This window comes from Crocodylus siamensis, chromosome 15 (assembly GCF_052110815.1).
Source record: "Crocodylus siamensis isolate JL-2025a chromosome 15, ASM5211081v1, whole genome shotgun sequence".
Taxonomy (NCBI): domain Eukaryota; kingdom Metazoa; phylum Chordata; order Crocodylia; family Crocodylidae; genus Crocodylus; species Crocodylus siamensis.
In genome coordinates, this window is record NC_143409.1 from 17,051,065 (window position 1) to 17,071,046 (window position 19,982).

General features: G+C 39.3%; 1 protein-coding gene across 2 annotated transcripts in view; it reads right to left on the reverse strand.

Annotated features, from left to right (window-relative positions):
* EFL1 (elongation factor like GTPase 1) overlaps window positions 1-19,982 on the reverse strand; it is a 171,775-nt gene that overhangs the window by 42,205 nt on the left and 109,588 nt on the right. For both annotated transcript variants that reach the window (XM_090028279.1, XM_090028278.1), the window contains 2 exons: window positions 5,505-5,636; window positions 193-340 (listed from right to left, as the gene is read on the reverse strand). In XM_090028279.1, coding sequence (XP_089884405.1) covers window positions 193-340; window positions 5,505-5,636 — 280 coding nt within the window. The remainder of the gene's footprint in view (window positions 1-192; window positions 341-5,504; window positions 5,637-19,982) is intronic.

Sequence of the window (19,982 nt, forward strand, 5' to 3'; positions counted from 1 at the left end):
TGGCATTTACCAGCTGCAGATAACTGTATAGCTATTCCAATTTATATTTATGATCCAATAGCAACACAGAAGTCTTGTTTGAGAATGCCTTAGCCTTACCAGGAAATAAATCATAGTTATAGGTCGATATGATGAAGAAATACTACACAAAGCTAGTGAACCTGAAATATTTCTTCCCCGCAGCTCCCTAACCTTTCTTTCAGGTCATCCAAGCAGCGCTGAAGATGGACTTCTCCTGCTGTCACTAGCACATGCTCTCCTGTCTCCTGGATTAAAACTTGAACACAAGGATCAGCTTGGTTTAAAAGCTTCATTCCTCTGACCAACTGAGGCATCTCACCTAGAAAGGAAAAAAACTTCTTTAATAAAAGACCACTGGAGAAGAAAAAAAATGTTAACCAGGATACTTTTGGTCTAAGGAAAGAAATATTTTTATGACAGAACTAGTGATGCCATTTGGGAGCAATCAAATAACCCAAGCCAGGCCATGACACCCTTACCTGGACAACTTTCCAATGTCTAAGAATTGAGTTATAACCTCAGGACACAGCCCCTTATATGAACTAATTGTTATGTTCACACTGCTAAACAAATTCATTGTTACGTTGAAATAGAAGTGGTTAAATTGTCTATTTAGTTTGTTTTATTTCTACTGCACATGCATGTGAAAAATGACATACAAATTGCTTGTAAACCTTCCCTGTGCTGCCATTAAAGGACCCATAGAGATACAAATATTCCCAATACCCAAAAGGAAATTTTCCAAAATCACTTTTGGAAGGGAATAAAATTCAATAAAGCACAGCAATTTAAATAAACAAAATTGCCTTAAAATAATCGAAAATTAAAATATCACCCTCTGGCTGAGTGAGTTATGGCAGGTTTATATTGAAGCTTTGTGGAGAAAAATCAGTATTTCATATGTCAGTGCTTTCAAATTTAATTAACACAATTTAAAAATGATTTTCCTTTTGTTTTCTTTGCATACAAGCAATAAAATTCTCACTAGCTATCCAGGATTGAATGTTTGTATTCAGAAGGAAGTAATGCCATAATATTTCCACTCATAAAGGCTATTAAAATTAATCTTATTTTACTCATTTATGTTAAGCTTATAAGTATTCAATGGAAAAAAGCTGGGAAACCAGACACATTGCAAAAACAAACAAAAAGGAGAAAAGAGTCTCTTCAGGCCATATGACCTAAGATTATAGGACATTGTTCAGCAGCTGTCTTCAGCAGTTAGATCCCCAAAATGAAATTATTTATCGACCTATAACTATAATTTATAATTCAATCTACATGACACCCTTCTGTACAAAGGCCCAGGGCAGCTTAACCAAGTTGGCTTACTTCAGAGTTTATGAAAACACTATACAAAAATTTTGACTCTGAAACTGGAAGGGGCATGCGCTCAGTGAAAAACATTCACAGATACCTATCAATAATTATATTTAGTATTACAAAACAAATGCCATTTCAATGTACATCAAAGGCAAATGCATTTCTAAAAGCATCCCTTTGGTAAATAAAGCATTACTACATTAGACCCAAATTTCTTCAGACTAAAAACACAAACTAGAGAGCTGAAATGATTCATTGTTTCTAAGTAAGTGAAAGTTTTACATAGATATATTTTAAGGTTTTTTAAATACATGTGGAGTAACCAAGGAGCTATCTGTAGATTCAAGGGATTCAGAAATTTTCAAATGAAAATAACTTGATAAACTGCAGGATGCATAAAGATGTGCTTCTCCCTTCCTCTAACATCTGTATAGGCTACTTACAGATGTGGATAAAAAAACAAACTGCTTTACTTCAAGCTTGGTGTGCTCCCACAATGAGCACAGCACATGCCCACGAGAGGCATCACAATGGCTGGACCCAGCTCATTCAACATCTGTATACATCAGGCGCTTTAGAGGGGTTTTGTGGCACTTATCTAATAACTCAGGGGTTTTCAACCTTTTTTTAGGGTGTGTATCCCTTCTGGTGGGTATCCCTTCAGGAGTGTACCCCCTTCTAGACGAGTGGGGCGTGCTGATGGCTGGCCAGATGTGAAGCTGGCGGCGCAAAGTGGTGAATGGTAGCAGCAGGGGACAGGGAGCTCATATGCCACTGCCGCCACTGTTCACCACTCCATGCGGCCACCACATCTGTCAGCACCCTGTACGACTAGAAACAGACATTGCCAGATGAAGCGGATTAGCGCTGCCAGAATGTGTCCCAGCACAGCTGATCCACCTCGTTGAGTGAAACACATGATGCCCACTAAGCTTGCAAGACAATGGGCGACATATTCCCCTTGGTCTTGAGAAGCTTGTCTTGCATGCTTTGGGACTTCCTGTGCAGGATGGGGCCACTGAAGTCCTGACGGCACCTGCCTGGTTTTCCCATCTTACACAGACACATCCAGGAGAATCTCCAGAGTATGTCTTTAAGTGGGAAAGTGGGTTCAGGTGCAGTCTGACGCTGGGATCATGAATCAAATGAACAACAGATTGGCAGTCCCAGTCCCAGGACAGGACTGCACTGTAGTGTTGACAGGCAGCCAGGGATTCCCAAATGGGGGAACTCAGGCATGTGTTCCCAGGGTTTCAGGGGTCGATGAATGGAAATTCCTGGGGCTCACAGGATTGGGCCTCTGAAGCACTGGGACTGCCTGCCTAAGGTGGCTGGAGAGTGCAGGCAGCTCTGGTCTGTTTTCATCCAAGGGTCAGTGGTGTAATGACCAGAAACATAGTCCAACCCTAGTCTTCAGAACATATCTCAGTGCTAGAGAACAGCCTGTACTTAAGCAGAAAGACAGCCTTGCAACAACCAATGGATCTGGACTAAAATTCAAATGCAGTAAGATTCAATAAGAAAAGTAGCCTCTAGCTAAAAACAGGAAAAAAAACCCAAAACACTCAGTTGAAAATGAGGTTGTAAATCTGTATCAATAACACAATGATATACTACAAAAAACAAGCCAAATAAACAATGAAGCATTAAAACAAAAAACAGAAAATTCAAAAGAAACAAAGTAAGGGAAGTAAAATCTGGTCAAGAGGGTCCCTGGCTGAGGAATGCCATGGACAGAACAAGCATCAGTAACAGGGTGACAAAAATTAAGTCATCCACAACTCTCACATTTTGTGCGATCAGAGCTGACTGGCTGGAACAGTTCACAGATAAGGAAGGTCAGGCCATCTAGGAGATAATGCCAATTCAATACACCCCAAACCAGTCTTTACTGACAGTGCTGCCATGGCCACAAATTAAACCTACTCTCAATAACCTATTCTCAAATCTTTGGGGATGGACAGCTGTGATGCCACAGGACCGAATCTCTCTCATTACTTCCATACATTTGATATTCTGTTATTAATTATTGATTTGATTTAAAAGTCATAAGCCATCTGTTAAATGGAGTTCCCCCCCAAAAATCACACTTACCAAATGTTTTACTCTTCTCCCTCCCCTCCCTTTACAACAATTTTGCATTTACAATGTCTCCTCAATATATATGAATATGTAAACTTGCAGAGGATCTGACAATGTATATCTCCCATTTATAAATGACCCTGGTGTTATTGGATTTTAGTAGCAGCAAAGGTGTGTCACTGGATGATCCTGCTATTATATAATGCATTCTATGGCAAACTGTGTTTTTATGCTTTTGCTCAGAATATAATAGCTAATTTCTAATTTGAACATTAGAAATAGTAAAGTAAAATAGACTATATTCACTAAATGTTATTACTCTGTGGGAAATGCATTTATTAAACTTGGTTTTGAAGCTGCACTGATATTGTAAACTGAAGTCCACATGTGAAGGAGAAAGTGTACCTCAGTGAGCAAGCCTTGAAGTTTTGCAAGTACAAAAGGACCTCCAGGAAAACACTTTTCTGGTAATGACAAAAGATCTGCTCTCAGCCTTCCTAAGAGCTGAGTGAAAGGAAAGATAGATCAGGCAATGATAATGACAAGTAAATCAGGATGATGAGACCCTAAGTGTGTCTGGCTTTCCAGTACATTTTCTAGTCTCCTTTATTGCAAGTTTTCTCTAAAATAGCCACATAAGGCATTGTGTATTTAGAACCCTCCATTATGGAAGATTTTTAACCTCATCCTTGTAGATATCTGTGAAATAAATGTTAATAGAGTCCAGGACTGAATCCAAATATGCCACGCATAAAGAAAGGCACTATCAAAGTTAACATTGTCAGCTTTAAGTCTGTGGAACAAAGGGAAGAACATTAATCTCAAAGGCATTAAAAAGAAAGCAATTATATTTAGTAGTGCAGCTGAATGTCTGGGGTAGTAAGTCTGAATCACAATAAGCACATGAGAGTGTTAAAGGAAGACAGGGAGAAAAAGTCAAACAGATTATTCTCCTTTATTTCCCTGTAATAACACACTTAGTCCCTTTGTGATTCAATGACTGACTTCTGTGTTTTTTTGTCAGAGTGCTTATCTCTGAAACTTTTCTGCACTGCAATTAGAAATATTTCCCACCCCACCTTAAAAACTAAGTAAGACTAAGTTCACACAAATACTTCAGCAATTAAAAAGTTCATCAGACAATATTAAAAAATAGTGCACAAAATATTTGTGAACCCAATGTAAGGCATATTGTTCTGTTTGTGTGTTCATATTTCCAATACATGAACACAGGAGGAAACCTACGTAAAAAAACACCATGGTTTTAGTTGGTTCTCCAGTATTTTAAGTTTCTACCTTTTTTCACCGAGTTTCAGCCTAGCTTTATTGACGTAAATTATATTTTTCCCCAAAAGCTGCAATATGTATCCTGGTACTAACAGGGTTTGAATTTCCCGTATTCAGGTGTAACAGACAAAAGAACTACACATGTATCAGACAGTAACCTTATACAACTATTTTCATTTTCTTCTGATTCGTATAATGTGCTGGAATTTGACTTGCATTCCATTTTAAGATCCCACAAGTATGGTTAATAATGCTATTTAAAAAAAAAAGCTTATGTTTTCAAGTTATAATGACATTTTAAAAAACCTAAAAAATATAAGTGTGATTAAGGGAACAAGATCCAGGAAATATTAACAGGTGAGAAGTTAATGGGACAAAAACCTGTTCTGGAAAGGGCATTTTCCCCTTGGAATTTAAATAAATGTATAAGATTGCACCCCAAGGCAATTCTAAAGGAAAATAATTCATTATTCAGAAATAAATTTGGGAGCTAAAGGGAAAATCTCGCCTCCAACAAAAATTTCTGGCAGTGTGCATATGCATGCAATATTATGCATATTATTGCTTTTATCATTTATTTCAGAATTTTTCATAAATGTATCTCACTATTACAGCCTTCTGTTGTATTAAGCTCCATAAGGAAGAGTACATTTATAAGGGAAAACATTATGTACCTCCTATCTGCTTAGGGAAAAAGTAAATGCTCAAAGACAACCATGTTAAAGTTTCAGATATGGGCCATTGTTTTGCAAGTGAATTTCTTTTATAAAACAAAGAAATGAAAAGCTTACTTGGGTGTTTTGGTTCAATAGCAACACGGACAATTGGTGTAGCTTCAAAATTCAGAGGTGTAAATGGAGGGCAAGCTGGCGATGTAGATAATGTTGCTGACTTCAGCACAAATTCATGCAAGCCTCCTATTCCTAGTAAGCACAAAAATACAAGTTAGCATGTACACGTACAAATACAAAAAGGGGGCTAGGCACATTAAAGGACACATTTTATATAGTACAATCTCATATAATAGGTCAGACCAAAAATTACCTTACCTCTCAAAACATTCACGACAAATAAAGTGGTTACAATAAAGGTGAAGCAACAAGAGAATAAAAACAGTCCTCACTGTACTTACTAGATATAGACTGAACTACCTGTACACAGTTTGAACACCAAAGACTCAGTTTTGGCTTAGATGACTATTTTTATAGCTTCATGATTCACACTGGGTTTCCTTTATATCTTTTTAATGCAAAATGTATCATAAACACAAACTAGGGCTGTTTTTTAAACTCAAGTGATACACAATTAAGAGACCGAGGAGTTTTTCCTCTCATATTCCCAGTCTCTCCTATGCTGTAACGTTACTTGTGGTGGTTTGAACTCGTGGTATGAAACATCCAATTTAAATTTAGACCGACTTCGTAAGTCACAAGGTCCGCTCTTCAAAACACTGTAGCTGTTGGAAGGGGTAGGAGTAATTAGACTGAAGTTTAGTGGTAGTGAGAAAGAAAAATACAGCAGTCTAATGAATAACAGTTGTACTTATATAAAAAGAGAGTCTGTAAATGCAAATTTAGTCTTGGCTGGTAGGCACTGTGAGGCTGGTTCATGCCTATTGTTTTCAAATTCCTGTCAATCTAAGATACTGAAATATCCAAACATCAACATTGTTCATAGTTCAGTTATTATCACTGCAAAAGCAACAACCCAAGAAGCTAAATAAAAAGGATTAAAAGCTTATGTGGATAAACTCCTTCAATTTTCTTCCAACTCTAAGCAACAAGTGCTCAGTGCAACAGTAAACAGAGTAAATTAATTAAGTACATATCCTGGGTAAATAATAATTTTGCCAACAAAACACACTTTAAGCAAATGTAGGATATTGCACTCATATTTGCATAACATGGTTGTATGTGTCCACCTCTCAGAGCAAGACAGCAATCATGGAACAGCAGAACCATTCACCACAAACCTGCAGTGCCGTCTCAGCACACTGCCAAGCTCTCTCTCACTCCCCCACCTACTCTTTTTGGCTTCGTCTGATAGACGTGAAGCCAGAAGCAGTCTCCCACGCATTCCCACCTGGACCTGCACAAAAGACTTATTCCAGCCCTGGAAAAGCCAGAAGTTAGCCTCTGCAGCATCAGGATGCTTCTACGGCTTGCAAAGCTGAATCCCCGGGGTACACTGAAATTTTCACTACTTAAGCAAAACCTGCCTCAAAATAACTGGAAGCAATGTAATAGCCAACACTTGAAATCTAGATCAGCAGATACTATGAAGGAAAAGTTTCTCTGTAAACTCTATCATGCACCTGACCTATGACCAGCATACACTTCCTCTTTTTTGCTCATGCAACATTTGATTCGAATGAAAAACAAATGCTGGCCCTTCCTCATCACCAGGGACTAAGTCAAGGGATGGTCAGATGTACTATGATTTTCTCCAGCTGGTTAAGTAGTAAATTTTTCAAAGCCTATGAATCAGAGGAATCAAGTTACCACATTTATTATTTCAGATGAGACTCACCCATTTATTTACATAAGCTGGAGTTTGTTCAGTACCATAAAAATATTAAAAACTCTGTCCTTGTTAGCTTTATGTTTGAAAGTGAGAGAAAATGTATTGTACTAGTGTCTGGCAATGGCAAAATACTGCAATAAAAAGCCTGTCTGTGTTTGCATCTAAAACCCAGTTAGAGATTTAAAGCATGGCCATTTTTAATTACTTCATGATGTGATTTAGCAAACACATGCCCAATCCAGATACAATTTTCTAAAGTTAAATCTGGCTAATTTTGCTATACACCTGTAGAAAGTTAAACCCTGAACCGCTTTGCAGAGCTAATCAATTTCAACAAGACTTTGCAAGTTTGCAGGTGGAATTTATACACAACAGTGAGGTGATTATGAGAGAGAGAGAAAACCCAGTCACTAACATATAATGTTTTAGTGCACAAAAACTGGATGAAAACATTATCTAAAATTTCAGTCTCAGATAAAATATCAATAAATGTCTTATAATAGTGACACTGACATAATAAATATTCTTAAATAGTTATATTTACACCTCTGCAATTGTTGATCCCTTTTGATTTCAGATAGCCTAAACCACTATAATCAATATATTAATTGCCTGAAATTGAGTCACAACAGCTAGTCCATCATTAAAAGTACAAATTTGCTTTCTATTGTAAAACATTTTTGGTTACACTCAGCCCTTTAAAACACACCTACCTTCATTATAACAAAAAACATTTTGCCTTTTCATTTTCTCATTTGTGACATAATAATATGATAGATTTTGGGGGACCACAAGATAAAAAAAAAAGGATCTTCTGAGACAGGGCTGTCCAACTGCAAGCCTGCAGGCTGCATGCAGCCCAGGAGGAGTTAACATGTAGGCCCCAGGCTCCCACCCAGCCCCCTTGCTGTGGCTACAGCAGGACCCAGGTCTTGGACCTCCCTCTTCCTTCCCTGGCTTGCACTGCCTGACCCAGCCCAAGAGGCAGATGGGGCTGGTGTGGCACAATGTAGCCTGTGAGGATAGGGGATCTGGCAGCCTGGAGCACCTGAGGGGCAGTGGCACAGAGAAGCCTGCAAGAAGCTGCAGGGGAGGTGTGGTTCTGGGGGAGCACCTGCCTGCATGCGTGCATGCATGGTGCAACAAGGTGAGAGTGCCTGTGCTGCTGTGATCGCCAGCCACTTAGTGGTTGGACAGCCGTGGTCTGGGAGATGAAAATCTGAAAAGTTATTAGTATTCTGCCATTTTAAAATAATTCTTAAAAAAGATTTTGAATTCTGATCTCTCCCAAACCATTCTAGTTTAAAAGATCTGTATTTGGTGAGAATTAATGCCTTCAGGAAGTTCTACAGTTAATTTGGAAATTACTTGCTATGATTTTTTTAAAGGGCTCCAGCAGGCCCTGAATCAAAGTTTCCACAGGAATTTATAAACTTACTGGTCACAGAGGTCAGGGATCCTGTTTCAGTTTATAAGCTCTACAGGAGTACACAGCGTGCCGTTCAGGCTGCAGGTCCTCCAGGTACCACAGAAACGAAAAAGTTACTGGATATGATACTGTCAGGGAATCCTATCAGTTTGGAAGACATGGGGCTGCTGATATGCATGTGTTCCTATACATTGTGGATAACAGCACTCTACAGTTATTTAAGTCTTTGGGAGTAAAGCCTTTTTATTTAAAGTGTGTTGATCAAATTACCTTGCCATATTCCGCCTTCACTTTTTGGTTAAAAGCAGGGCGCCTTAGTTGTCTAGGTCTGACAGCAAAGAGCCATATCCAGCAAACAGTTCCTATTGTATATATCTTTACTCATGTGCATAGTCCTTTTGAAATTAAGAGGAACTACAACAGGGAATAACATTTTGGTTTTTTGGAAGCTGTTTGGGGAGGGGGGTTAACTATATTAACTGCTTGCAGGACCCAGCCTTTATGTTCAAGGACATTCCCTAGGGAGCTGGCAGACAATATTCAAATTAGAAGTTAGATGAGGACACTTAATCAGAATAGTCTTTTCCTCCTATTTTCTGCTTTCTGCTCTGGAGCCTTGCCAAGGGTAGAGAGCTCAGCGTAGTCTTTTCACCACAAGCTTAGGCTCCTGGCACATGATCATTTAATGGCCCTGTGGGAGCTCATACCTGATCCCAATAATTGTGTCTCCTGCCATGCCACTTGTGCATGGCAGGACATGTGATTTTGGGATCAAGGATCAGGTCCTAATCATACCATTACTACTAGTCAGTGGAGGAGGAGCCTGGGATCATGAGACTGGGCTCCCCCTACACTAACAAGTTGAAAGACACGCCCAGCCCTGTATGCAGGACTGATTACAGGCCCTGGCCAGACAAGCCTGGGACCAATTTCTGTCCAGGAACCAGCTGACTGTCACCCCTGACCCAGACATCTGCAGGTTATCAGCCCTCATCCCCAGACAGGCCTATGTCTTGAACCAGACCTGGAGCCATATGACTGGGTTGTTGAGGAATGTGTGGGGTTTAAAGTCCTCAGAGAGAAAGCGCTTCAGCTCCTCCTCCTGCTCTCCACAGCTTGAGATCCAAGCCAACCTGATTGCTGGTCCTGGCCACATGTTAAATTTAAGGAACCAAACAAACCAGCCATAAAAGTGTTCTACATATATGAAGATAAGGTTCTTTGGGTAAATCTGATATCTTTTTATTAGACCAACTCAAATAATTGGAAAAATTCTTATTTGCAAGGGTACAAATACCCTTTGTCAGGCTGAGGAAGCATCTGCAGATGGTCTGTGCTCTTCCTGGGTGGAGTAAGTAGTAAAGCAACCAGAGGCCAGTACCTATGCAAAAAAGCCAGTCAATTAAAATGTAAACTGAGGTGGTCAGTAGGTGAGACAGGTGGGGGGAAGGGGAATGAACGTAACTGTAGCCAATGGGTATGTGGAATGTTGTTGCAACTCAGTCGCCATTTTATGATACCTTAAATTAGGTGCATATGTAGCACCCTTGCCATCTATACTGCAATTAACATGCTCGTCATCACGTAAACGTAGAATGTAGAGGGTGGTCTTAGAGCCTACAAAATCTGTAGTTGGAAACTGGTTGCTGAAACTACAGTTAATTCCCAAATGACAAAGTCCAAGGAGCTAATTTGGAGAAGCAAACAACTAGGAAAAGATTATAGTAAAAAAACCCTCATATTTAGCACATGCAATATTCTTCAAAGAACTTACATACACAAAATCATTAAAATACTTTAATTGCATAAAAATGTTATCTTTTAAAAAAAAAAAAAAAACCTTGCAGGTGCCTTCTGAAATATATTGCATCTTAATCACCATCTCTGACTCTCTGACAGAAGCAGAGCTGCACTGTAATGATCCAAGTACTGTTTGTTGACCTGGTTATTGAGATATTGTACCATCAGTGCATTTGCTCAGCTTAATAGAGGACAGTCAGACTATCAGAAAGGTAATGAGTTCAAGATAAGCCACTTCTTAGCAAATACATGTAGTTGTTAAAAGGCAATGTTGGGACAAGAAGCAGCCCAAGATTATTGGAGTTTAAAAGTGCTACAGTAGGTAGAAAAAGGAAAACTGTTCTGAAAAAAGGTGAGTTCTTTCAAGGACTAGGCTGAGACACAAGGGCAGGGATGCCAATCCAAGAATTTTTTTTTTTATGACATCTGCAAACTTTTACTGATACACATTTTTACTGTCAGTAAAAAAAAACAATCTTAAGTTGACAGGCCTGTGCAACTACAATGATTTTCCACTCTGATACCCCAACCACAGGGGTCTCCTACTCACCCCACACGCTGACACCCCTGATTGCACCCTACACCATATTGTCCAGCCTCCCAGCCTTACCCCTGCCAGCCACATCTCAGCATGAAACACTGAAGAAGCCTAACTGTAACCTACTGGTATTACAGGATGGGAAGCAGCAGCAGCATATAGCTAGAGGGGAAGGGGTCTAACAAAGCAATGAGATAAGGCTTCCAGCAAGGTGCTGTGCTCCCGCTCAGTCGTCAGATGGCGTGCCGTGCTCTGCTGCTGATCTGTCTGTCCAGTTTCTTTCCAAAAGGAGCTTCACAAAGGAGCTGAAGCTTAATTTGTTTTAAGGGGGAGGGGCTTAGATGGGCTTTATTTACAGAAATTATTTCTGAAATTATTTATTTTCAGACAGGTATTTTTAGCTTGAATTTTTACTGACTGTTCATATATTTATGGACAGTTGGCAATGCTGATCATGAATGTCCTGAAGAAGGTAAACCTATAGGTAATGCAGACATGCACAAAGACTGTTATTTTAAAATCCCATTTTTTCCACCTATACGTGTGCTCTGGGGTTGGGGGGCATTTGAATTAAAGTAGCTCTCAGAAGCCACTTTAATTAGAACACTTGCAGAGTCTTGGGTATTCAGTGGCCCACAGTTCAAAATGCTGATGGGGCGCTTTAACTAAAGCTTATTTGAGTCTGCTCCAACATGTTCTCATCAGAGTGTATCTGAGCACATGTAAAAGTGCCATTAAGTATTAAGAGCATGGGATGGGTTTTTTGGACCTCACTTTCTACATGGACCAGGCTGGTCCATGAGATTAGTCTGGTTGGTTTTGTCTGGAAATAAGTGGCTTTTAATTACTGTTACAGATACTATTTCAGTAACAGTTACTTATCTGTAAATTCAAAAGAAGCATTGATTTTAACAGAGTTTTCCAATAGAGGACTTGGGATTCCCAATCGGTCTGTGAAAGTGTTAAAGAGGCACTGGAAGCCCAGTCATTTAACACATTAGACAAGACTAAAGTAAAGTAAACACTAGCAAATGTGCAAGAAGGAATCCTGTGTAGGTGTGACTAGATTAGATTAACTAAAGCCTTTCTTCTCTCAAGAGTCTTTACTTGTAGTTGTAGCTAAAAGAACCAAAACTAGCGATATGGATACTCGCCTTGCCTGTGTTTTGGCCACAGCGTGAAAACAAAAAAAGATGGGAGTACCAACCAAAAAAGGGCAAACACACCAAGATGTTATGCTTGAAATTTCCAAAGCAGTTTAGGAAATTTAATGTGCATCGCCATGTACTTTTTGGTTCTGCATTTTTCTGTCAACTACAGGTTTCCCTTACTTTATGTAGTACATGTATTCCTGGAAAACCATGCATAACTTAAATTTGCATAAAGGGAACCCAGTATATAAGGTAACAAATAGGGATACGTCCCCACAGTGGTGAGGAAGGGAGTGGGGCTGGGGCTGGATCTGTGCAGGGACGAGAGCCAGCAGTGGCACTGGGCTCTTCCTGGTGGAGGGCTGGGCTGCATTGTGCTCAGGGTGGGCAGTGGTGGTGTTGGGACAGGGAGGGTTGAGAGGTGCTACGGCAAATTTTGGGGGTGGGTGCAGCCCCCCCCCCCAGTGCCACCACTGCCCGCCCCGAGTGCACTGCAGTCCAACCCCCCTGTCACTGCCAGCCCCAGCTCGCAGCAGCAGCCTGCTCTTGTCTCGCATGCACATCCAGGAGCACATATCCCCTAGGAAGAACCCAGCGCAGCCCCCCAGCCTGCAGCCCTCCTGCGGTGTGTGTAGCAGCAAGCGCTGCGCCTCCCCGTCCTGCACCCACTAACCGTTCCCTCTGCTTGGCTCCCTGCTGCAGCCCCGGGAGCGGCCAAGGCCACCTGCCTGCAGCCGCTGGGCTGCACCACGCCCCTTTCCTTGCCCTTTCCCCTACAGACTTACCTCACACATAACGAATTTACCTCACATATAGCAAATTTTGGGTGTAAAAAGGGTCATCACATGAGAGCAAATTTGCATATACAGAACCCACATAAAGCAAGGGAAACCTGTACTACCCTTTAGAGATTATAATGTGGTGGTCCTTATGCTTAAAGTACACCTTTGCACCACATCCAACTGTCAAGATCTGTACATATGACAGGTCTGTGGCAAAATAGTTGCAATTTGTCCCACTTGATGTGAAAAAAAATAGCGCTTACTGTTCCTTCTACATGCACAAAAATGCAGCAAAAACACCTCTGTGGAAAACTTTCTATCAGATAAGGAAATCATTTAGTTTACAGTGTGAAAACCAAACAAAACAGAATAAGGGCTGTTAAAATTTAAACCTCCATTACATTGTTATTAGTTTCAGCACATCAGTTCAGAGGATCTTTATCTTCTCCCACTGATGATATCACCACTTAAGGATCCTTGACTGCTTTGAAATGGGGCTTATAATGTTTTTGGACTAACACTTTAAATGAACTAAGTAAAGCAAAGAGCCAATGTGATAAGCTTCCCGACCAGATCCTGTCTCCACTGGGAAGTGTCACTTCTTATCTATGCTGTTTGTTTAGAAAGATTAAAGCTTTATGACACAAAGCCTTTGGGTTGACACGCTCCAGGCAGACTACTCTAGTCTGTGAAGAAAGACTGTAAGTGCTAATACTTGGTTCACATATATGGAGAGAAGAATTTTTGTAAATGCACAACATCTTAAAGTCTTAAAACTAATATTGACCTTCTTCAACATTTTAAAAATAAATGAAGCCACGAAATTTTATTTAGTATAGTAATAAAAGAACAAAGTCAGTCATATTTTCTAAAAATACGTTATACAGATATATCTATTTATCTATCTATAGAGATAAATAGATAGATAGATAGATAGATAAAAAAAAATAAATGCTAGTAGGAAAAACCCATGATTACAATTGCCAGCAAGGAACTTACAACTAAATCTGCATAAAAAACAACATTTGATGCTTGGAAGTTCCTCACCTCTTCTCAAAACACACAGAGTAACCCACAACTATAAACAAACATGCAGGCAACCCAGCAGTTTGCCCTAGCAAGCTAATATTAACGCTATCCATATATTTGCAAAGATTTCTTTGTAAACATCCAAAAAATCTATCACCAACCATTTTCTAACCCCTCCTTACAACATTTCTTTGCTATGATATCATCAATAAACTTGGTGAGGATTAGGTTGCTAGCATGTAAACTATTTGCATCTACCTATCTGTGTGACCAATACCGTCTCTAGATTTTCTCACACCGCCTTGTGTTGTTTTATTGCATCAATCCATTGTGTCTACACCAAGATGGTAATTCTCTGTAGTGGCCAGGGACTGTATTTTTCTGCTGTGTTTGTTCAGCACTCCACAGAATGAAATTGTGGTTCCTTGCCTCCTCAACTCTTGGAGAGTAAGATTTCCTCCACAACCTTGTTTTAGGCAAAACACAGTAAAAAGACCACTATTTTTAGACGCCTATTTTTATTGTCAAGCAGCAGAAACTTGTTTTCCATGCGCAAAGAATGAATTGTGTTAATGCAATCCACACCACTGCCCTTTACCTACAAATTGCTTCTTCTTTTCTTTTCTTTTTTTTCAATATTTTCAAGTTGATGATCCTACTGAAGGGAAAATGTTTATGCTTTTGTTAAGAATAAAATCTGTTTTAATACTGGGGCTTTCACGCTCCGGTATATCAAAACAAATTAGTGAGTTCAATACTGGTTGCTGAACTGACTTTAGACAAGGAACACAGTTACTGCTAATTAACAAGGGTTCATAGGTAACCTTAATGGGCCAACTATGTCCTCAGATTCAAGCAGGTGTTCCCAATGAATCACAAAAGGAACCAGAGAGAGCAGACTTTGGCTTAGATGTTAGACAAATGAGTCTTAGGTTAGCCTTGAGATGCTTGGGGGTGCCACGCAATGCTGGCACTGTTAGGTGTGCAAGTATGAAATCACAAGATAAATCCACTAATTTCAAAAAAAAAAAATCTGTAGCAGTAAAAACAAACAAACAAAAAACCCCACACCTGTTGTAGTATTTCTGTTCTTTGCAATAGAAAAATTGCTATATTGTTTTCCCGGTAGTCTAAAAAAAAAGCAAAAACAAAGGGCTGCCTTCTTCTAAGGGGTTTCTCGAGCGTAAGTAGAGGTGCCTTGGGCCTAATGATAGGTGCCCTGGGCTTAAAAAGGTTGAGAACCACTGCATTAGACTAAATGGGGAATACTAGTCAAGACAGAGACAGCTTCCTCATTGAGATCGTATCACCTCCTTTTATAGCTTGCACCACATGTTAGTGGGGATTTTGTCTGTTATCCCTCCCCTCTCATTTTCAATTATCTGCACACCATTAAACTCTCAGTCATAAACACATGATCCTCAGGACAACTACAGCAACTGGGAAAGTAATAGTAGGAAAGTATTTCTGATTCTTGGCCATTTTTAGTGTTTTGCTCTGTTCAGGAAAAGAGTTAAAACATGTTTATTTTATTCATAACTTCCTTTTCTCCTTCAGCTCTGTTTCTCTCAGCTGGAAACAGGAATAACCAGTATCATGTGTCTAGGTTGGTTTCTGCAGATTATTAGCAGTCAAGGGAGCACCATTCCAGAAATGTCTTCTTTAGTTCTTGCATGAGTTTCATTTCTACCTAAGCTTCCACTAGTGACTGACTGGCAAACAAAAACCTAAATTCACTTTCTCACTCTTTTGGAGTTAAGCCATACGAAGGACATGTAATACCATACTCAAATGTCAGCATTTGATATGGGACTTTAACATAACTGTCCACCCAGACAGAACTAAACTATCACCCAAAGCATTTCATAAATCACAACACCTTCTCCCTGTTAAGAAACAGATAGTGTAATGACATGATAAATGAAGGAAGTGATTGATATTACAAAGAAGCACTTCAATTCTTATTATAGAAGCAACAAGCAGCAAAAGAAAAATGTATTAAGACTATGTTCTTTTAGGAAAAAAGGTTGACAGTGCAAAATGAAAAGGTACACATTTTTTTTTTTTTAAAGGAGTTGGGTGCATTCCAGATATATTACAATGGTATTAATTGTGCCATTTCTTATGTTTGATGCTTCCTATTCTAACATCCTGTTTCCAATTGCTTACAACTTTGCCAGACAAACCGTTAGGGCTGAAGGTTTTCACAACAAATGTCCGCATTAGGCTGATTTTCTTTTTCTTTCAAATGGTCAAAATGGTTCAGCCATTTCCAAAACAGTAAAAAATGTTGGGGAGGGGGAGCTGGAGAGTTTAATTTCACCCATGAGCATTCTAGTGACTTCTCCTTTCAACAGTTCTAATGCCCCCATATTCTGGATCAGGGTGTTTTTGCCATCCTTGGAAAAATCCATTTAAATAAGACCACTCTTAGAGCAATGGAGCATATGTCACCTTCCCATCACACCTCCTGCATGTGACTGGATTGCACATACATCACCCACCCTATACAATGACCTAGCGTGGGTCAGCCAGGCCAGGATTCTAAAACTGATGGCCGAAACAAGGGTGGGGGGTGTTGACTGGGACTAGAAACTAGCATTAGGGGGCAGTGGAAAAAAGGCAGGGTGGGGGACAGGAAAAATGGACAAATCTGGCAAGGGGGAGAATTGGTACAGGTTGTGAGACTCATAAAAGAAGCCATGAGGACAAGGAAGAGAAGCTACAGCAAAAAATGATTGAGAGAACGGGAGACAGAGAAAGACTGGGCATGGAGCCCAAGAGCAGACACTAAGACTGAGAGACAGTGGCAGGGAATGGGAAAAAAAAATGGACAAAATATTAGTAAGAAGAACTGTTACAGTCTGGACCACAGGACTGAGGAGAAGGAGTTGGGTTCAGACGGATAAGAACTGGACTGACTGGACAAAAGACAGAGACTGAGGATGGGAAAGACATGGCTTTGGAAGGGGAGATAACTGGTACTGGCTCATAAACTTGAGAAGATTCAGATTGGGTAAGCAAGAATGGGACTGGAAGGTAGCAAACAGATAACTGGAACAGGGCACTAGGGGTCAGACATGGGAGGGACAGTCAGAAGAGCATGTGGCCACTTGAGACTAATCTTCAGATTCTGGAACAGGATCCAAGAGAGCCGAGTCTTCTCATTTCTCTGTTATCAGCGAATGTTAGCAAAATTCCATGGACAAAGCGAGCATCTTGTCCATTTCTAGTGCTGGTTCACAAACAACGATAACCTAATGTTGCCATTGATTACTATATTAGCTCAAGTTACAGTGGTGCAGAGCGTATTGCATTGAAGATAATCTAGAGGTTCCAACTCTCCTGATAAAACTTTTGGGTATCAATAATCTCCACAGACCAGAATTTGTTTCACACAAATACATTTCTACAATGCTACAAGAACATTAATACATTAACATTGTGAAGTCAAATAGTCAAAAGTTAGGAAATGCCAAAATCAACACTGTCTATGTATCTTTGAAATGCCCCCTTCCCTCCTGTCTCCCACATGCCTATGCTTTACGATGAATTATACAAGCATGCTATATTTCCAACAGGACAATTTCTTCATGCCATGTACTGGATGGACCCACTCTGGGGATGGATCAGGACTGTTACAAAGGAGACTTATTCTAGGATCCTGGTATTGCTGGTTAGAGAGCATAGAAGGTGCGTAGTAAATGACCTAGAGGAGAGGACTACAGGAAGACAGGGGACAAGTCTCATGTGTAAAGCTGCGGAGGAACTGGCTGATATCCTAGCCTTTGACAGAGACAAGCCACTTAAACCACTCTTTTTACTAACTGCGTGCTGCATATTTTCTGAATGCCCAACTCGATATGCTGGGGTCTGATTTGCAGAAGTACAGAACACTCAGCTGCAAATAAACCTCATGGGGGTTGTGCTTCATACGTTTCAAATACTACATAATGCCACAGCCTCTGAAAAATCAGGCTGTAGGTATGTCAAACTAGGCACCCAAGTTTACTGGATACTTCTGAACTTGTTCTATATATACCCCAGTTTCCTTTACTTATGGTTGTATGTTGTGAACATAAATCCATAGCACTTGTGAAGCACTCTGATACTATTGTGGTAAGGGCTAGAGAAAAGCCCATAATTAATAATTCTGTTTTCAGAGCACAGGTTCAATCATACAAAAAATAAGATGTACACACAATGATCACATTGAATAGAACAAGCATCATCTCTCTTATGAACTAAAAAAGCAGAGGTTTTGTGGAAAAAAATAACAGCTCATTATGCAACTATAAAGATTGCCTCAGACTACCTAACATGGATCCTAATTTCTGACAACTGATTTTTCCATCTCAGTGTTCTTGACCATAGATTTTTCAGGGCTAAGAAACATTAAAGGAGGAAAAATTTTTCATAAAAAAAAATACGTAAGAACACAAGTGTTTCTTAAAATTTTGGAATAATAATATCATTTAAGCAATCAAGAGAATATATGGTAAAAAGGTGTACATTAATGTCATGAAATGCTGGCATCCAAAGCATTGTGAATATGTTAGGGAGTTATTTTTAGAATTCAACTAATTTACCTTAAAGAAAGTAAAACAAAACCAAAATTGACACTACATATACAAGTTTCAAATCTGTAAATAAATGAAGCCAAAGTTACCCCTAAATGTACATTGCTAGAATTGCTTTATTTAGTTTGCTAAACATTGCATAACATACCTAAAAGTACTCCAAGTGTTTCTTGGATAACGAGGTTTCCTCTGTAATGACAGACATATCCAGAGAGCCTAATACTAATATTTTATGCCATGCTAAACTAATTTCTGCAGCTCAGAAAAAAGCGAAGGGGATTTCTACATAGCTACACAGTTAAAGATTTTGAACTTGAATGAAATTTAAGAAAAACACTGAAAGTTTTAAGACTGAAATGTAAGTACTCAGAAGTCAGGAAATTACCAAGTTCAGTCTGCGCTTGTAACATTACCCCTATCCCTTTATCCATCATTCAGAGATAACTTATGACTGCATATATAACATGATCAAATAATTGTGTTTTTAAGTGATTTTTAAAACCAATTTTAATTCTTTTAGACGTAAGCTATTCTTGCTATTGGTACCAATCAGTATCTTTTTTTATGTTTACCTTTGCTTCTGTTTAAAGTCTATGAAACTAACTTTTTTTTGGCTCCCAGAGTTCTCTTTCCAGCTAGCAACACAATTTGACTTCAACTGCACATTAATGCTACTAAACTGTAAGCTTGCAAAAATCACCACCTTTGTGATGTCACTTCACATCTGGTGGGAAAAAGATGTAGAAGACAGCAAATTATTTTGTATGCAAATATAGGTATGCAAATTTATGAAATTGTCCATCACGTTAATAATTCCATTATTACATATGGAACATGTTTAAAGCCATCCAAAAAAAAAAAAAAAGGCTTAGAGGCTTTCTGAAACCTAAATCAAATTTTAGGGTCATAATTGCTTTAAGTGATTTTAATCTGACCTGACAGCCATACATCTGAACTTACTTAAGACTTGAAAAAATGACCGCCAGACTTTCAGAGGCAGTTGTTTAGTGTGGTTGCTGTAGCAAACAGCTGGGATTTAGGAAAATATGTTCCAATGTACTCTGAGATCACTTTGAAATCCTGAACTAGTATTTTTCATCTTACTACTATAGTAAGTGAAACCATGAAATCACACGTTACTGAAAAGCAGAATCTCTTTACCAACTGAGCAGATGTAGGTAAGGAAAATAATTTTATTTAGGAGTTATCAGTAAGGTGAAATGGAAGAGGCTTCCCAGAACACTGAACATACTCAATTCTAACAGTAAATTTTGTTTTTCAGTATGATAAAAAGAGCTTTTCTAAAAAGGTACCCTTGTGTAGGACTGGAAATTTTAGAAGTTTCCACGTATCCTGTTCCTCAACCCTATGAGTCTTAGACCACACCTGGAAATAATCATCTTTACGCCAACAGCAAAAAGAGTTATTCAGTCAAAA